This window comes from Atractosteus spatula, chromosome 5 (assembly GCF_055471065.1).
Source record: "Atractosteus spatula isolate fAtrSpa1 chromosome 5, fAtrSpa1.hap1, whole genome shotgun sequence".
Taxonomy (NCBI): Eukaryota; Metazoa; Chordata; class Actinopteri; order Semionotiformes; family Lepisosteidae; genus Atractosteus; species Atractosteus spatula.
The window spans coordinates 5,625,812-5,644,199 of NC_142710.1; the positions used below are offsets into that span (position 1 = coordinate 5,625,812).

Below are 18,388 nucleotides of genomic sequence, written 5' to 3' on the forward strand. Positions count from 1 at the left end.
CTTATGGAGTGGTTTTCATCCAAAATGATTTCATATACCTTGATATATTCTCCACTTAATGTCTGTTTTTCTAGACTGAGAGCATTTGATTCCTTTAATCTGTCAGAATGTAAGAATCTCTGGAATCATTATTTAAGCACTGAGCTCTCTATGATACTCTGCATTGGTTTCTATAGAGCAGGGGTGCACAACCAGTCGATCGCAAGAATGTTTGGCAAAAAATAAGTGGGCTATTTGACTTCGTTTTTCGAAAGCCCAAATATTCATTCAGATCTGTGTATGTGATGTCATACATTTTACTGCCCTTGTGTCTGTTTAAGCCTTGTCGAATGGGTTGTAAAAGTCTCTTCCCTGAGTGCTGTCTGAGACTGAAAAAAAGGCTACAGAAGCGCCGTAAATAGAGAGTGTGCTACCCAAGAACGGTCTCTTGGTTATTACCGCACGAAGCCCACATTCGCTACAGTACATAGTGGAGCGAAACAGACTGGCCGTGACGAATTCGCTAACAGTTTGATAAGTTCGATTGCCTATTTGATAGTGAAAATGATGAAGCAAAGAGACCGAAAACGTACCGTCACCACAAAGCGTCTACACGAAAAAGGGAAATATAGAACAACATTTCAAAACTGCACACAAAATGTATGATGTGGACTTTCCCTGCTAAAAGTGAGTTACAGAAAAAGAAGAGTGGAAAAATTAAAATCTCAACTAGCAGCCCTCGGTTTTCACGAGGCCTAATGTAAGAGGTAAAGTGGCAATCATCACATCGTTCCGTGTGAGCCACCTCCTGGCTCGACACAATAAGTCATTCTGGGATTGAGATTTAATTTGAAAAAAGCATTTGCTGAGCCTGCTGACTTGCTGTTTGAGATTTCAAAAACAAACATGTTTGGCAAGGTCCAGATAGCTGTTGCCTGAAATCAAAGAGTTTCTCAAGTCATCTAACCATGGTGAATATCCCCAATTAGAGGATGACCAGTGGCTTCTGGATTTAGCCTTCCTCACAGATATGACTGAACCGCTGAATGAGCTGAATGTCGAGCTGCAGGGACAACATAAAAATGCCATCATGATCAGCAGTGTCAACACATTCAAACAAAAACTACGAGTGTTCTCAAGAAGTTTCTCAGTGCCAATGCTCACATTAAGGTAGGCTATTATTTTTTTCGAAAATGGAGAACATTACTGGTTCACTGTAGCACGAGTCACTTGCTTTTATTTGCTGTCATTTTAGTGATGGGTATCGTTATTGTACTGATGTGTCCACAGTCTGTTTTTCCTATATCAGAACTTCACATTCACACTGGTAGATCATGCTGGACTGCCAAGTGAAAAAGTAGATCTTTCATTAAAAAAGGTTGGGCACCCCTGCTATAGTGGTTTCTAGGTCAGTCATACAGTACAGGAAGCCACCTCTTCCTCTCTGAATGACATGGTCAGCATGTGGTGTTTCACCATTCAGTGATGAGCAAATACAAAGAGAACTGTGCCCTCTTGCTTCATTGTGTTCTCACTATACTTCATCAAGATAATAACAACAATAATTGAGTGTGTGTGTCTGTGTCTGCCCCGTACTGGACTGGACTTGACTTTCAATCAATCAATCAATCAGTTTTTATTACTATACTGTGCCTTTCAAACCACATTCGATTCAAGTGCACTCAATGCACTTTATTCAAAGCACTCGGTGTTCACTCAATTGGTCTGTATTACCACCTGGCCTATTTCCAGGTCTTTAGTGATTGGGAACGACGAGTCACCCACTTTATCTGGCGGATTGTGATCCTCCAGGATCAGGACTGCGTCTTTGAATCAGAGGTCTGAAACTCCACCCACATTGCAGGATCATTCAAAGAGTTGCTAGAGTGTACAACAAGCTGCCCAGCTATGCTGATCAAGCGCAGTGCATGTCACGATGCGTAGTTCAGGACAGTACAATCCGAAAGTAAGCGGAGAAGGACAACAGGGAGGAGACAATGAGGATCAGGACAGGTTGAAAGACAGGGGGATGTGAGTTGCCGGTGATCTGGTGCTCAGGGAGCAACTCCAGAAAAAGGGAAACCAGGGCACGGTCCAATATCGGAAAACCGGGAGGTCCGTTCAAGACAAAGACAAGAGTTAAAACAAGGAACAGGGACATGGAACCAGGAAGTTAAAAATTGACTGACAAGGCCAGGCGCTCCGAGCCCCGGATTCAGCTGGGTCAGGACGCCGATAGTGGGCCTATGCCCTTGTAGGGAAAAATAACCGGTTCAGGGACGCCAAATATGTAATCATAGTGGCTCTCTGAAGGCACCAGTTCTGTAGGGTTTGGGCATTTACTGAGACAATTATTAATTGTAGCAGTAAATCACAAAGTTGATTCTTTTGATGGCCTTAGAATCCAACCAGGCGACATAACTCAAACAACGCACACACACAGGTACTAATACACGAGGATACATTTATTAATACATAGAATATGCATATAAACCTAACAGATCTTATCGAGAGGGTTATCAGAATACAAAAGGTATATATTCAATCAGTTACGAAGTGTTACACATCAAGAGGACATACGTTCAGTATATCATTCATTTAGACCGTTTCATAAATGAACTTGGTTACAACTTCTACATTAGATACTCAAAACAAGTACATAACTCTTAGGAATTAAACTGATATCAACTGGTTGGGATAGCAATTGAATTCTCGAGCTGTAATGCATTGAAGTTGAATACTCATCCAATTTCTGGGGATTCAGATCTCCTGCGGGCTCAAAGAAACAGTTGCAGGCTTGTTGCTGTCCAATCCGCGCTCTCTGGCTCCGTGCCAGGCTGTGCTGTGCGGCTTGCGACGGTGCGCTGCTGGTGCTCACTGACCGGCTAGTTAGTGTTGGCTTTAACTAGCACAGTTTGTGCACAGGAGAAAAGATGACTGTGGGTCCCAGTAAGTCAGGAAGAGGACCGGTTCGTTCCTGATGAAGCGCTAGTTCTGAATAGTGATTCAGCTGTCCACAGTTCCGACCTGTTGCTGGTTACTCTCTGGCAACCTCCACTCTAGACTCTTAGAACAGAGGAAAGTTCTGGCACTCGGACACACTGGCCGTTCCGTGGTTGTCCGGGCTGAGTCTCAGGATGGTAAGGAGGCGCGCTGCGAGAATGTCCTGCCCTTGGGAGCCTTCTGCTCCTGGGCCGTCCTGCCCTGGAATTCTCCTTTGAATTCCCTTTGGAACAGTCCACAGAATCCTCTCCAGAATCTTACTGAATCTGAATCTCACTGAATCTCACTGAATCTCCCAGACTCTCTGTGTTGCCTGTTTTTACCTGGAGGAACTTCAGCTCGTCGATTGGCTGAAAGTTCCATGGGCATCAGAGTCCCACGTGGGTTACTCGGCCCTACCAGTCCCTGATTGGTTGATCAAGGTGAGATATGAGTCACTTAGTCCTGACACTTAGTAATGCAGTCCAGATGTCCATCTGGCACTCCCTAGACAGATAGGCGCCAATGGATGACCATTGATCATGATAGCCAGACTTAGCTAAGTGCATCCCCCTTTTTGAGCTGTCCTAGGACCTTAAATCACCCTAATGGTCTCTCTGTGGCTGCACCACACCCTCAAGCCATGAACGTATGGCGACTTGATGGTAGGCAGGCCTGCGGGCTTCGGTCTTCCAGTGCTGAGCCGGGAGTAGCAAAAGTGCCAGGCTTCAATAAGGAGGGACAAACAGAGGGCAGGTGCGCATGATCAACTTAAATACGAAAGAGCCGGAGCGCCCTTAAGAGGAGGGATTCCGATCGGGACATGAGATTCTCCGATCAGGAGAATCACGTATCTCCAATCAGAAGAATCACTTCGAGTTTAGATTCTGGAATCATGATGAAGGCGTTCATGCTTGCTCTGATGTTATGATAGAAAATTAAATCTGCAAAGTCCGCAAGATTTGCTTCTGTGCAACAGACAGCCAGGGTCTCATGAACGCTGCTATGGTTTTCGTGTCTGATTTAGCTATGTAAATGGGAACAGGGACTGTGCCTGACTGCCGTCGGAAAACCACAGTAAACTGTCTACCGAATATGGCAACAAACTGTTACTGGCCAATCATAAAAATGTCTGGTTTTGTATGGAAAGCTTGCTCATCTCCTCAAATCAAAGCCTCTTGCTGTTCTTGAAAAAGTGAATGAGAAATGAGCTGCTAGCTGCGTCTGTCCTCCTTTAGTTATTGCAATAAAGAAAACTCCATCTCGATTCACCAGAGTCATGTGGCTTTGCTTGTGTTTCACTGTCCCTAGATTTGCATCATGTCAGAGCAGTTTCATTTGTCTCCTAATCCTTCTCACACAAACATAGGCACACACTCACACCAGTTCGCCAGTTGACTTACTAGCATCGCTTTGGGCTGTCCAAAGAGAGTGGACTGAGGGTGCTCTGTGGAAACCTGCACAAACTCGGGGAGAGCATGCAAACTCCACACAGACCGCACCCCAGGTCAGGAATTGACCCCAGGGCCCCCACAGTGCAAGGCAGCAATGCTAGAAACTGAGCTATCCTACTGTCTTTTACTTTGTTCCTCACCCAGGCAATGGCTAATGACCAAGAGCTGCACAGAGCACGATGACTTAACTCCTCTTGAGTCATGACAGATCACGCAATCAAGCTTTTTTTCGCTGGAACCACAGTTTCCCAATTCATTGGTTCTAAGAGGCCCAGAGGCTGACTCTGACATTAACACCTATACGGATACATGCTCTTGCCCTGCAGATCTGGGCACTGGGGATTCACATACCCAGGGGTTCCTCTGACACAGCCTGGCAGGGGTCCTTACATCAAAGGGGAATGACCCCAGTGGACCACAGTGATGTGCACAGTCCTCAGTGTTGTGCAGAGCATCTCATGTGACATCTGTTAGCGGTTATCAGCAAACCTGCAGCTCTCCTTTTAATATATCATGACTAATAGCAGTTTCTCTTTGACTCTAGATCTAAGCAGAATGTGCTCAAGAGCCATATCTTGGACAGGAGGAATCCCAGTCAGAGAAACTCTGTTTGTTCCTCTTTTCCCTAATGTAAAATCATCAGGAATAGGAGCAAACACTGCCTTGCACACCTTTGAATTCCTGTGTTTTGCTGTATTATTTTCCTGCCCCTCGCCCACTCGTCCCCCCCAAAAAAACGGAACTGCATTTTCAAAGCCGATTCATTTCTGTAGTGCATTCTGCCACGGATCCTATTCCGAGGTGTGGTTTAGCAACCAACCCTCAATATTCGACAGTGTAACACTGTTCCACACTGGTTTTCACAGCCAGAACACTGACCGGCTCTCACGAAGTAGTCTTATCTGTACTTACATCGTACAATGTCGGACTTCTCAGAAACTCACACTCTGAAATCGAGAACAGGTACGGAAGACTTTTTGAGATCAAAGCACTTATTTTATTCTTATTTTTAGGATGCAAACGTGACGGTTAGTAATATGCTATTTGGTTGCGTTAGTCGTCCGTGAATTAAGTGACTGTTATATTCCAGTTTCCTCAAAAAGGTAGGATTTTTTGCAAAAGAACATTCTGGTCCTCTTTTTAATTTATAATTTTGGCTATTACCACAGTGCCCGCTGTATCGTAACAACAAAACGTTTCAAGAAATATTACTAACTTCTACAAATTCTAGAAAGTGTCGGAAACCGAGGAAAGAGGCGGAAGAAAGAGTGTTGTCCTTTTTTTACTTTTGGGGAAAAACAAACAAATATGTACCGGAAGAGCGCTGTCTTAAAAATGTGTGTGTGTGTGTTATTGTTTCAAGGCTTCTGTAACCTCAAAGCAGCGGAGCTCTGAACTCAGTACTGTGCAGTAGGGAAACGAGGACAAAGTCTGACTTCTCCATCACTTCATTAAGCGCTGGGTTCTATTGGGGTTACTGTTATTTAAACTCTATTTTAAAAAATGAATTCAACGAGTGCATTAGCATTTCTCAAACCCATGGACTATTATTATGCATAACATTGCGCAGGACCAAAAATGACATGCATGTATAGTTTCTTCAAAACGATTTTAAGAGAGTACTCAGAACATCGGTAATTCGGAAATGGTTTAACTTTGCAAAGGGGGCAAATCGGGGGATGATAAAAGGTATATATTTAGCAGTGTCTGAGTCATTGTGGTTAACACTGCATCTATACTGTTCTAAGCGTTAAAATCTGAACCATGTTAACGTTAATTCACAGTATCATCTTGACCTCAACTTTTAAGCTTGTTAAACATAGAGCTGGGTTTTAAAATGAAATTGTTAACACTTCTTATCTCATTTTTGGGCTTAAAAGCAGTTCTCCTGCTGTTAGCCTCTGCGACCCTCTGTAACTATTCTTCCTTGAGTGTTTTGTCACATTTCTAAAATCCATCAAACCCAGAGACTTACTTGAAGCAACTTATTTGCGCACATTAATCTTCGAATGTCTGCGCATACTGTTGCTAGCGTGTTGTGAGCCACAGGCACCATCACAGGCAGCTGACAGAAATTCATTTTTATGTTTTTGACAAGAAGTAAACAAACTGATTCTTAACATTTGTATTACAGGATGTCGCTTGTTCTTATTAGGGTGCTGCTGCTCAAAACCACAGCTTGGACAGTATAATATGCTTCCTGCTGCCTGTGAACCTCTTTGGGTGTCTTTGGTTTTTTAGTAAAATGCACTTCTGCCTATGAGCTGGCATTTTCTCCCCTCAAAAGAATCGCAAGAGTTGCGCAAACATACCGCCATCTTTGCAGAAAGAGTGCTTTGGGGGTGTGGGGCTCATGGTCACCAGAAGGATATGACCTACCCTCTGAGGTAGTAACCTTTGACAGGCACAATGCTGTACAAATACGTAAAGGAAGGAGCTGTCTGGCTTGAGAGGAAACAAGCAGAAGCATTTGACAACGAGACAGAAAATGCCCACTTCCCTCTCTCCTCCCCTAGGTCTGCTAACAAGCCCAGAGCTACCCTTCCCCCAGACTTGCTGGCACAACATGTGACACTGCCACTACCACCCTCTGAAACTCAGCCCTTGTATTGTCTTTCTCAGCAGCTGAGCGCTGCGCCCCTGCCTGAACAAGATCATCACATACTCACTGACTAGACACCCAGCTGAATGCCACCATGCACACCATCACTGGATCCCTAGGCTCCCCTCCACTGGCTCCCTGTCTGGGCAAATAGCACTCCTCCCCACATCCAACGACTTCCAATAACCCACAAAATGCTCAAAACACTCCAAAACGCTCCTTACTTGCCACCGCACAAGGACATATTTAATCCACTAAAGACACGTCTGCCTTCAGGAAAACCAATCTGGAAAAACCCTCCCCAGCAAGGCTTCAGTGCAGACTCCACCTGGGCTCAGGACTGGGAACCACTGCACTTAATAGACATCACCTGCCGTGCCCAGCAACCTCCCGGCTTTCATGTTCCATGAAAATAATAATATTATAATAATAAACTTCATTTTATATAGCGCTTTTAGAGGGGGCCTCTCAAAGCGCTTTACAGAATGACAACAACAATAAATAAAAAGAATACACAAGATACAGGTAAAACACAATTCCAATACACAGAGGAGACCGTGGATGGTGGTACTGAGAAAAGCAGAGGGGTACAGAATAGAACCAGTTCAGTAAAGGCTCTTCTAAAGAGGAAGGCGTTTAGAGAAGGTGACTCTCTCACATCCTTGGGCAGAGAGTTCCAGAGCTTGGGGGCATAACAGGAGAAGGCCCTGTCACCCATAGAAGAGTGCTCCACTCTGATCTACTTTAGGATAGGTCATGGTCCATGTCTTGACAGTGTCACGACCAGCAATCAGAAACCTGTTACCAGAAAATGCTCTAACCAGTCCCGAGCGCTGGCGTGTTAATCAATCAGTCTCAGCTGTCTTGCACTAAACTCACCCCCGTCTCCACTCCTTATAAACCCTCCTTTAGTATCAGTCAGTGCTCGGTATTGGTTTCTCCTCTGGAGCTCCTACCTCACCTGTTGTTCTCATTGCCATCCTAATTCTTTACCCTTGGCTTCTTGGATTGTTTTGCCTGCATATCGACTACGTCTTTGCCTAGCGATTTGGATTTCATGCCTAACGCTCTAAGATCACCACACAGGGTCCTGAAATACCTTTTGGGCAGCTCTTCATAACAGACAGCCTCTGCAGATGGGGAATCGGTGCAGCCCTCTTTGTTCCTGAAGGGATGGAGCACACTATGGAGAACATCCTAGAGGACTGCCCACTCCACAGACTCAGAGAGGACTACACACCCTCAACTCAGCCGGAGCAGAAGCTGTCACTTGGCTTAGGGACATTGTCTTCACTAAATACATTAATTCCTTTCTCCCCCAAAGCAGTGTACTCATTAATGGAGCCCTTATCAGACAGAGGAAGCTTCAGGCACTGAAACATCACAGTAGTTATCGGGGAAAGCAACACCAGGTCTAAGCTTTGGATCATGTTCTGCTTTGGTATTCCAGAACCGTCAAAGAGGAGCGGTGGGACAGGTCCTTGTTGTGCAGTTTGCGCGGTGGTCTTTGCGTGCCTGTGGATCCTCACTGTGGTCGCAGGTCTGACTGTTTACTGTGAGTATTAGTGCTATGCCTTCACCCCTGGGACTCTGGGTTCAAATCCGGGCCTGGGACTTCTGGATGTGTGGAGTGGGTGTGTCATCACTGTGTCTGAGTGGGCATTTTTGTTCAGTGCTTAGATGTCCTTCCCATCAGCCCAAGGTTACAGTAAAATGGTCCCACTCAGAGATTGATCCCTGATTTCTGCAATAAAGGGACATGGTCATCCTATCTCATTATTCTATCCCACTCATGAATTGCTCTGGAACCTACAGTATCTTCTGCTGTGCTTGGAGGCATCGTCTATTTACTGGTATTAAAAAAGAACTTCACATTGCACTTCACTCCAGAATCAAACCAGAGTCAAACCTGATATTTTCACTCCCACAGTGTAACTACAGTATGTTGTAGACCTTGACACATCATTTAAGCTCTGCTAAGGAAAGTGCCTGCTGCAAAATGAGATGGGCCGCATACGCCTTCATCTTCAAGTGCAGTTTTTAGAAGCCCCTCACTGACGGGCATTATTTGTGAAGCATTTTATTTTTATCTGTCATGAGAGTGGTGGCAGAAACGTTTGAAAATCCTCTGTTGCGAAAAGACATTTCACTTCCTCCTCTTCATGTATTTCAGTTCTAAAGTGTCTTTATGTGTCACCAACCACAGAGACTGTGCGTAAAGCTAAGTTCTAAAAAATGCAGTAAGGTATAATAACATTAATTGCTTAAACTTATATAGCGCCTATCTGGACACTCCACTCAAAGTGCTTTACTGGTAATGGGGATCCCCTCCACAACCACCAGTGTGCAGCCCCACCTGGATGATGCTCCAGTACTCTCACCACACACCAGCTCTCAGTGGGGAGGAGAGCAAAGTGATGAAGCCAGATCAGAGATGGGGATTATCAGGAGGCCATGATTGGTAAGGGCCAATGGGAAATTTGGCCAGGAAACCGGGGTAACACCCCTACTCTTTTCGAGAAAGACCCTGGCATTTCTAATGACCACAGAGAGTCAGGACCTCAGTTTTACATCTCATCCAAAGGATGGCACTTTTTCTATAGTATAGCATCCCCATCACTATACTGGGGCATTAGGACCTGCACAGACCGCAGGGTGAGCACCCCCTACCGGCCCCATGAACACCTCTTCCAGCAGGAACCTTAGCTTTTGTCCCAGGAGGTCTCGCATCCAGGTACTGACCAGGCTCACACTTGCTGAGCTTCAGGGGGGTTGCCAGTTGTGAGTTGCTGGGTGATACGGCAGCTGGCAAACAGGTACTTATGGAAAACCAACACAATTGAATGAAGTTGCTACAGTTCCCTTGCGCTGCTCAGACCTCCTCACGTCAGGATCAGACAGTAATCTTGTGCGTCTCCGTTGTCCTGCCTCTTGTCTCTGCAGTCTTTTACCTTGTGCCAGAGAAGGAATTGCAGAGGACGGAGCATAACAAACAGAAAGAGAACGTGACCTGGCTGCTCACTGGTAACTCCTTCTGTTTCACTTCACCTTTGACAAAGCAAAGCAACAGGAAGGGAGTTACAGTAGGTTACACTCTGAGCACCAGAGACACGTGGAGCCAACTCCAACAGCATGGACTCGAAATGTTAAAAGGCTCAGCTCACTATTTCGATCTTATTATTATTTTATATTTTATATCTATATGTATTTGTATCTTTTTGGAAGTCCAGATTCACTGATTTTTCTTTTTCTTGGGAGAAGCTGTTGCTGCAGTGGCTCCAAGGCATCTGTCAATCTGACGATGTGAGTCCGTCAGCGCACACAGCAGGCCTGACATCACTCGGAGGAGCGGCGCAGCTCTCCCTGAGAATACAGCCGAGTCCGTGGACTCCTTGTGGGAACACAGGGGTCGACCCACAGTGGCGATACTCCGCCAGTCACGTGCCTGTGCTTGACTGCACCTCTCCCGGTCCCAGCTGGCTAATGACAGTATTCAGACTTGTCATTGTCACTGGACATTGGGATTGTGGGCTCTGGCAGTTAACTTTCATGTTTGAAGGAAATGATCTAAATTAGAACGTCCTGGCAGCGTTTGTGTGCGCCACCCAAACTAAGGGTTTGTCCTGCATGTCCTGTTTTCTATACTGTTGTACACTGCACTTTGTGTGTTTTTTGATCATTCAGAGCTCATGTCTCGCCTGGATGAAAAGGAGTATGTCAAGCAACTGGCCCAAAACTCTCTGTCCAGACAGTTGTACAGCAGGGGTGAGTCTCGGAGACAGCTGTGGTTTTAAAACTGTTTGCAAATTCTATATTTCTGACACCTCAGATATCACCTAATAAAGCTGAAGGTCTTTAACTCCATCTACTTAAACCAGGGGATTTACTTATTTCTAGATTTTTGTATTCAGATATTTCTGTTGCTTAAACATCAATTCATTGCACATACAGTATATGGTCCTTTTCATCTCAAAGGATCCCCAGATCACATTACCTATTGGTGGGGACCAATGGCACACAGTATTGAAATGCAGTGATGCAAAGCCAGCCATTCTGCACCAGCAACCCCGCCGTACAGAAGATCAAGTGAAGGAATGGGAAATTGTTCCACCAACTAAATGAAGGGAGACCAGATTTTGCAAAGCCAGATCACTTCATCACGTGATCTTAAATGACCAAGCAGTCAGGACCTTGGCTTATTGTTTCAGCCAGATGAAATATGTATTATTATTATTATTATTATTATTATTATTATTATTATTATAATGGGACCACATTCTAAGATGTATTTAAAGCGGTTTTTAACTATATTAACGATATAACTATATTATAGTGGTTTCAAAGTATAGTGTATCAGTAACTGGTGTTTTATAACAGGAAATTAATTATAATCTCTGGCATTTTTGTTCTACAAAATAAAAATATTTATATGTTCAATGAATTAACAAATGCTGAATAATATTTCACTTTTTTCTCTCTTTTAGTTATAAGTGTATATTCGGCGTCATTGGGTAAGTATTATTAGGGCAATTGGTTTGTCTGATGCATTTAAACTTCAGTCCACTTTAAACTTAGCTTTAAATCTGTCCCTCTTCTTTCCATGCAGGGGTGGAGGAGAAAGTCCCTAAGCCAGGTATTTATTTTCAAATAAAGTTGTGAGAGAAATCCTATCTTCAAACCTTTGGCCTAACGCTGCTACACTAGAGCACTGAATTCTGGGAGATTATCATCCTGAACTTTTGCTTATCAATTCTGTTGTCATGCGTGACCATAATAATACTCATCTGTTTATGTTCCGCAGTTTGGGACTGGATCCAGGAAGCTGCAGGTAATGGCCTGTTTGAACATCAGTTATAATTCTTCTAACGATCATTTCCAGAGGAAGTGTTAAGCTCATGTTCTGAAAGTCCCTGACTGATGGTGCTTCCTGTAGCTAAGAGCTGAGTTAGACACTGGCATGTATCCAGAGAGAGTCACACTCAGCACTAGTTCAGTTTTTCAGCTCCACAAAGAGACTCAATGAATTACGTTTTGGATCATGTACAGTAGGTGTGTGCGTCAGAACCTCCTTTACCTTCGACATTGGACCACCTATTCTCTTCTTCTCGGTGTCCGTATTCCAGCTTTGAAGTGGTATTGCAGTGGCTTTGTTCCAGACAGAGCAGATTCCTGAGACAGAGTGATACTGTTCCTGCTGGAATGGGCACCTTAGCCATCAGAGCCAGTCAGAGTGGGAATGAGGGCATATACTGGAGCACCCAGAGAGGACCCATAACTGGACACTCAAGGCACCCCAGCCCTGACCCTGCCCAGGACTCTACTGCTATTCAGTGGCTCTTCTAGTCAAATGTCCTTATCCGGTCGCGTGTAAACTATTTAACATTGAAGGGTTTGTACAGTTTAGTGTTTAACACAGGGCTGAATCCCCACTGCCCTGAACCATAACCAATAAGATTTGGTTCTGTTACTCGTCTTGGACCTCCAACTCCAACGACACCAAGGAAAGGAGTTCAGCTGGTCCTGATCATGCATGAGTTCGTTCAATTATGTGCTGTAGTTAGGAGCACAGTGGGAAGGTACACCTGTCAACACTGTAGCTCCTCAGTAATGGAGCTGCTCATCCTGATATAATGGATTGGTTGGACTCAAGGAGTAGGGCTATACTCAGTGTTCTGTTTTTCAGCTCATAGGAACCCTCCACACAAACGGTCTCGCCCCAGTCGAACACCAGCTGGAGGCAATCCTCGCAAACACCGCCCATCTAACCCTTCATCCAATCAGAGCGCCTCACTTCCTAACACACCCTCCACTTCCAAACCTACTTAAGCCTTCTCCGTTTCCGCTGAACATCGCTCGGTATTGTTCCTTGCCTCGCTTTCATAAACCATTGGATCTTGTTTTTGGATATTCAAACCCGTGACTCGCCTTCGACCTCGGTCTCGTCTAGCGCTTTGGTTTTGTCTGCCTTTCTCCTCCTGGATAATCTTTGGTATCGAACCCGGAACTCGCCCCCTTCTATGGCTCTGCCTAACGTTTTGGGATCACCTGGAATCTCTCCTGACTCGGCGTAGGGCTCTTCATTCGAACAACAATGCCCAGCGTTACACAATCAAGCAATTTAATCAATTAGGCAATTGTGTGGCATGAAGGCCAGAGGACAGTGCAGCCCTCTGGGAGTTGAATGAATTTACTTCTATTGGCCCTCAGGGAATTAGTCTTGCTCCCCAAAAGCTCATAAACATATTTAATATAGGTGGGGAGCTGCGTCAGCATGCGTAGGCTGCAAAGGAACAAGGAAAAGGTTTATGCCATGCTGAAAAGACAAGAAAGGAAACAACGTTTCGGCTGTGGTTCGCCCGAAGAAGGCTCCACAGCCGAAATGTTGTTTCCTTTCTTCTCTTTTCAGCCTGGACTAAACCTTTTACTTGTTCCATTGCAACATATACTGTATCATATATGTGACACTAATACAACAACAGGACAATACCATAATACAACACAACATTTAACAACATTGCTCAAGCAGCACTCTTCCAGTACAACATTGGAAAACAGACAATTAGCTTGTAAAGAGTCGAAGAACAATTGTAATAAGATCCCTACTGGCAAACAGTCTTTTCTCAGCTCAACGATTGAATGCATTAGCTGTAAAGGACGTAAATGCTCTCTTTGTCTTTATACAGGGATCTGGTATCTCCTCCCAGGGGAGAGGAGGGTGTATTCTGAATAGAGTGGATGAGAGGGGTCTAAGAAATGGAAGATGCAGAAGGACGTTTTTTTTAGTGCTCTCTTCTCACGTTCACTTTATTTTCTCACTTCCACAGCTGACATAACTCTGGACCCTGAAACAGCAAACCCCTGGCTCTCCCTTTCCAAGGACAAGAAAAGAATAAGCATGGGAAAATCGTATCAGACGGCGCTGTCTGCCAGTCCGAAGAGATTTGCCATTCTTGTCTGTGTCCTGGGCAGAGAGGGCTTCACCTCAGGAAGACACTACTGGGAGGTGGAGGTGGGGGAGAAGACTGCCTGGGATATAGGAGTGGCCAAAGAGTCCATCGAAAGAAAGAATAATAGTATTATCAGTCCTAACAGAGGCTACTGGTCTATACAGCTGAGGAAAAGCAATGTATACAAGGCTCTCTCTTCCCCTTCGACTGTCCTCCCTTTGAGCCTAAAGCTCCAGAAGGTGGGAGTGTATGTGGATTATGAGGACGGGCTCATCTCCTTTTTCAATGTGAAGGAAAGGTGCCATCTCTACACGTTTACTGCCAGCTTCACCGAGAGACTCTATCCATATTTTTCCCCCTCTACTTTGGACAACGGTCAAAACTCAGCCCCACTGATCATCTCTCCTGTCAGCTAGAGCACTTGGACAAGTTGGGGTGCTCCAGTGTGTTAAGCAAAAACTTGCCTCGTTCCAAAGAAGAGCTGAACTGGACCAATAGTTGTAACACTTTATTTCACAGAGGCCTCTGGAGCCATAATAACAAGCCACAGCCCTGCCTGGGTGGACAAAGAAAGGCTCTCTGCCTAGTTTCTTTGTATCTTTTATCTCCCCAGTTAGATTAGCTAATCATCTGTCATTCCATATAGAATTACCAATACGTATCCTTCTTGTATGCTAACACTCAACTCCGAGGGCTGTTGCTATAGAGCATACTTCAACACATCTAGTTTAGGATGGCAATGCTGGCACTGTGGTTAGAATTGGTGCCGTACAGCACAGGGACCCTGGGTTGCTATCTATAGTTTTCCTCTTGTTGTCTGGTTCCCTCCAACAGTCCAAAGGCATACTGGTAGGTTAACTGGCTTGTGGGAAAATTGGCCCTGGTGTGAATATGTTTGTGTCCGTGTGTGTCCTGCGATGGACTGGGGTCCCATCCAGGGTGAACCCACCTTGTGTCCAGCACTTCCTGGGATAGGCTCCGGGCCACTGTGATCCTGAATTGGTTAAGCAGTTATTGAAAGTGATGATGATGATGATGTCTAGTTTAAAAGGTCCAGTTCTGGAGAATGCTGTTAAGCAATGCTCGGAAAAAAGCAGCAGGATACAGCTGGGTTTGCAATCAAGTCACATACTGAAAAGTGATTGCTCCACCAAGCCCATAGTGATTAGAGAAAGCACATATTCAATTGACCCCTTTACATTCATTCCTAGGCTGGCTGATACCAAGAAAATCTTCACAGCTCTGTAAGTGAATACCATGCAGTTAAAATACACAGACGTCTGCTTTAACATGACTGCTGTGAAACACTGCTTGCTTCAGTTTCAGAGTCACTGAGCATTTCCGCGACCTCTATCTGAAGTTCTCTGGGCATAGGATTTTGACATGTTCCCCAAACCAAAAGGAATGAGTGGGAAACAATCAAGACCACGGATAGAAGCACTTGCATTTGAATGAGTTTCAAGCATGCTTGGGTACTCGTGTGATCCGACTGACTCGGTTTTGGAACACAACTGCCGCGTGGTGCACTGCGACATCCAGGCACCCCGGAGTTTCGGAAAAAAAAACTATTTCAGCTAGGATCACAAAACCACTTTTCTTCAACTTAACTTGGGCCAAAAATCCCTTCAGATGGTCGGCACATTTGCTTGGTCGCTTCTGCAGTGTGAGAGAATTGTTTAATTATTCTTCTCTCCTTGTAAAGATGTTACAGACCTTGACAAACCATGTATACTCCTGTTAAGGAAGGTGCTCGTTGTAAGATGGGATTCCTTGTATGTGCCTTCGATTTAAGGTGCAATCACTTTCTTAACTAGAAAATGTAGATGTACAAAGCCTGTGTACAGTATGTTCAAAATGCATTTAGGTGGAGCGGTAGCTCTGTGGCTCAGGATCTGTGCCTGTGACTGGAAGGTTGCTGGTTTAAATCCTGTGGCCGGCAGACGAATCCTACTCCGTTGGGCCCCTGAGCAAGGCCCTTCACCCCAATGGCTCCAGGGGTGCCATACAATGGCTGACCCTGCACTCTGACCCCAAGCTTCTCTCCCTGTCTGTGTGCCTCATGGAGAGCAAGCTGGGGTATGTGAAAAGATGAATTCCTAATGCAAGAAATTGTATAGGGCTAATAAAGCAACATTATCATTTTTTTTTACTGATAGGATTTTTTATTGCAATGATGAAATAAACCTTTCAAAGCTCACTCGTTGTTGCTCTGTGCTTTCTGAACTGTTTCATGAGAAACTGTGTCAACCCCAACACCTGCAAGCTTCTGTTCCACCCGGTTACACATTTAAACCCCTAAATTAGATTTAGGTATATGGAGGATGTTGACGGGGGGTTTTAAGTTGCAGCAAATTTTGGCTGTCAAAGGTTCCAGCCCCCTTGGCTGTGGGACGAGAAGACTGAGACCAGCCCCCCCCCCCCGCAGAGGTTGCAGGTTCAAATCCCAGGTGACACATATGTGTTGTATTTCAGAAGTGTAGTACAACAAGAACATGGCATCTGGGATTTGAGCCCACACCCTCCCACTAACAAAGTCCAACGCCTCTGTTCCCTGCGTCCCCCTGCTGTGGGATTGATACTGTGAGGGAGAAGAGTTCCAGCTGTCCTTGGCAGAACACACTGATACATCCAGCACCGCCGTAGGCTCCTCTGAAAACTCACCTACACGTTGCTTCCTCCGTGCAGCTGTTTTAGAAAGAACACGTTTGGGTCTATAACAGAAACTAGAGAAATTTGACTGAAACCCCCATTTCACAGTTTGTAAGGACCTCGTTTGTTACACACTGTTTGAAAACGGGGGTCTCAGACTCAGTTTCCCGATTTCAGCCTCCTCATTTTGCCCCACATGAGACATTCACGTCGTCAAAGGTACAGTATTCTGCTGTATATCACCTCAGAGCCTTTCTTGCATGTTCTCCTGTGTCCACGGGGGTCTTCTCTGGGTGTGTTTGTGAGTTATCAAGCATTCCAAAGGCACTTTTATATAAATTATACGTATAAAAAGAAGTACAGTAAACAAGATCAGTCTTCACAGGTTTCTGACAGTTTCTGTAATAAAGTAGAATATAAATAAAAAAATAAGAATCATGTCCGCACACACACACAAGAAAAAAATAATTTCAATGAACCCTCCTGCGTAAAATGCACCCTTATTTCTTGGTGTCTGAATAAAATTAGCCAAAAAAAAGGTGTCGATTCATCAAAATAGTGGGTGTGTACTATTAGGGACGTTCACCGCGGAGATTTAAATCTGTTAATTCAGAACTTCAAACTATAAACATCCTCGATTGTAATATCATCTGTTCGCTGCACGACGGAATGCTGTGTTTCCAATGTGTGATCTTCTGTTTTGCGGAAGCCATCGGCGATTGTCCTCGCTTCCATTCCTCCTCTCTCTCACCCTTCCTGCTTCCCAGATTCAGAACAGGGTCAGGATACACCTGCCGAATGACGCAGGACAGAAATGAGCGAAGTCAGGGTGAGAAGCACAGCAGACTTTTCTGCGTGGTCATGTCTCAGATGACTAAATGAGTCGAAAATGAAATGTGTAAAAGGCCAGCTTTTTAAAAAAAAAAGACGACGGCAGCGCAAGTTTAAAAGGGAAAATGGCGCGGTGGTGCTTTTTTACCAAAGGGTGAATCAAAGCGACAAAGAATAGGCTTCTTTAAGAAGGTTTACTGCCTGGCTAAAATGAAGGCTCCTTCTCGGGGCTCTTCTGTCTCTGTAACTCCCCCCCTCTTTTCTCTCAGACGTTAGTTTCCTTGCCGTTTCTGAAAGTGTCCCCGCTCTCCTGCAGCACACTGGAGCGCCAGACGGCTTAGTTACAGCGCGACCTTTACACACCTGACAGACCACAGCACCAGTTTCTAAAGAGGGATTCAAACTGAAACGGCTCTGTTGGCATGACCGAAGAATTACAGTCGTGCCAAAGCGGAAACAGCTAACAGAATTTAAAAAACATTTACAGAAAAAAAAATATTACTGGACATACCTACTGTATATACAGTATCTGCATTTCTACAGTAGCTCTTATCACCGCAGTAACTATCGGCACCTTTGGCGTCAGTCTCAGACGCACCTCGGCTGACGGTCTGTCACATACTGTAAACAGCTTTTAACCAAAAGGTAGAAAGGTGTAGGCAAAAACATAGTATGAGATATAGTAAAATTAGCAGGAACAGTAAAAATTCATGGTAATATTTACAAGTCTGTTCTTGAAATTGAGAAAAAAAACGATGGATGTATTATACTGTACTGTATTAAAAAAGCCAGCTGGATAAAAAAAAAACATCAACCCACAAACCCGCACACCTGGGTTCTTCGGAAATACACATTATTGCATCTGAAATATTCCAGGCAACATCAATTAACAGCGTTAAGCGGTTTAATTGCAACGTCCTAGCGCCGCGCTAAACCTGTTCTCA

The 18,388-nt window shown here is 44.7% G+C and overlaps 1 protein-coding gene across 3 annotated transcripts; it reads left to right on the forward strand.

The window, feature by feature from the left end:
• The first annotated feature begins 5,265 nt into the window (after positions 1-5,265).
• Positions 5,266-16,161, forward strand: LOC148833675 (E3 ubiquitin-protein ligase TRIM39-like). 3 transcript variants are annotated; one of them, XM_088917863.1, is made up of 8 exons: positions 5,266-5,378; positions 8,468-8,572; positions 9,961-10,041; positions 10,702-10,782; positions 11,502-11,528; positions 11,624-11,650; positions 11,819-11,845; positions 13,842-16,161. In XM_088917863.1, exons 1-8 carry the CDS (start codon positions 5,336-5,338, stop codon positions 14,378-14,380), a joined length of 930 nt encoding a protein of 309 aa, XP_088773989.1. In that variant the 5' UTR covers positions 5,266-5,335; the 3' UTR covers positions 14,381-16,161. The 3 variants fall into 3 exon arrangements, with proteins under 3 accessions (XP_088773989.1, XP_088773990.1, XP_088773991.1); XM_088917864.1 differs by lacking the exon at positions 8,468-8,572 and having other exon boundaries at positions 5,283-5,378; XM_088917865.1 differs by lacking the exons at positions 5,266-5,378; positions 8,468-8,572 and adding an exon at positions 9,401-9,478.
• The last annotated feature ends 2,227 nt before the right edge of the window (positions 16,162-18,388 follow it).

What these genes read in the sequence shown, in the direction of transcription:
- LOC148833675 (XM_088917863.1), top strand. Translation starts at nt 5,336, where the DNA reads ATGTCGGACTTCTCAGAAACTCACACTCTGAAATCGAGAACAG. An exon ending in GGAGAAAGTCCCTAAGCCAG is followed by an intron (nt 11,651 to 11,818) that starts GTATTTATTTTC and finishes TATGTTCCGCAG; the next exon opens with TTTGGGACTGGATCCAGGAA. An exon ending in CTGGATCCAGGAAGCTGCAG is followed by an intron (nt 11,846 to 13,841) that starts GTAATGGCCTGT and finishes TCACTTCCACAG; the next exon opens with CTGACATAACTCTGGACCCT.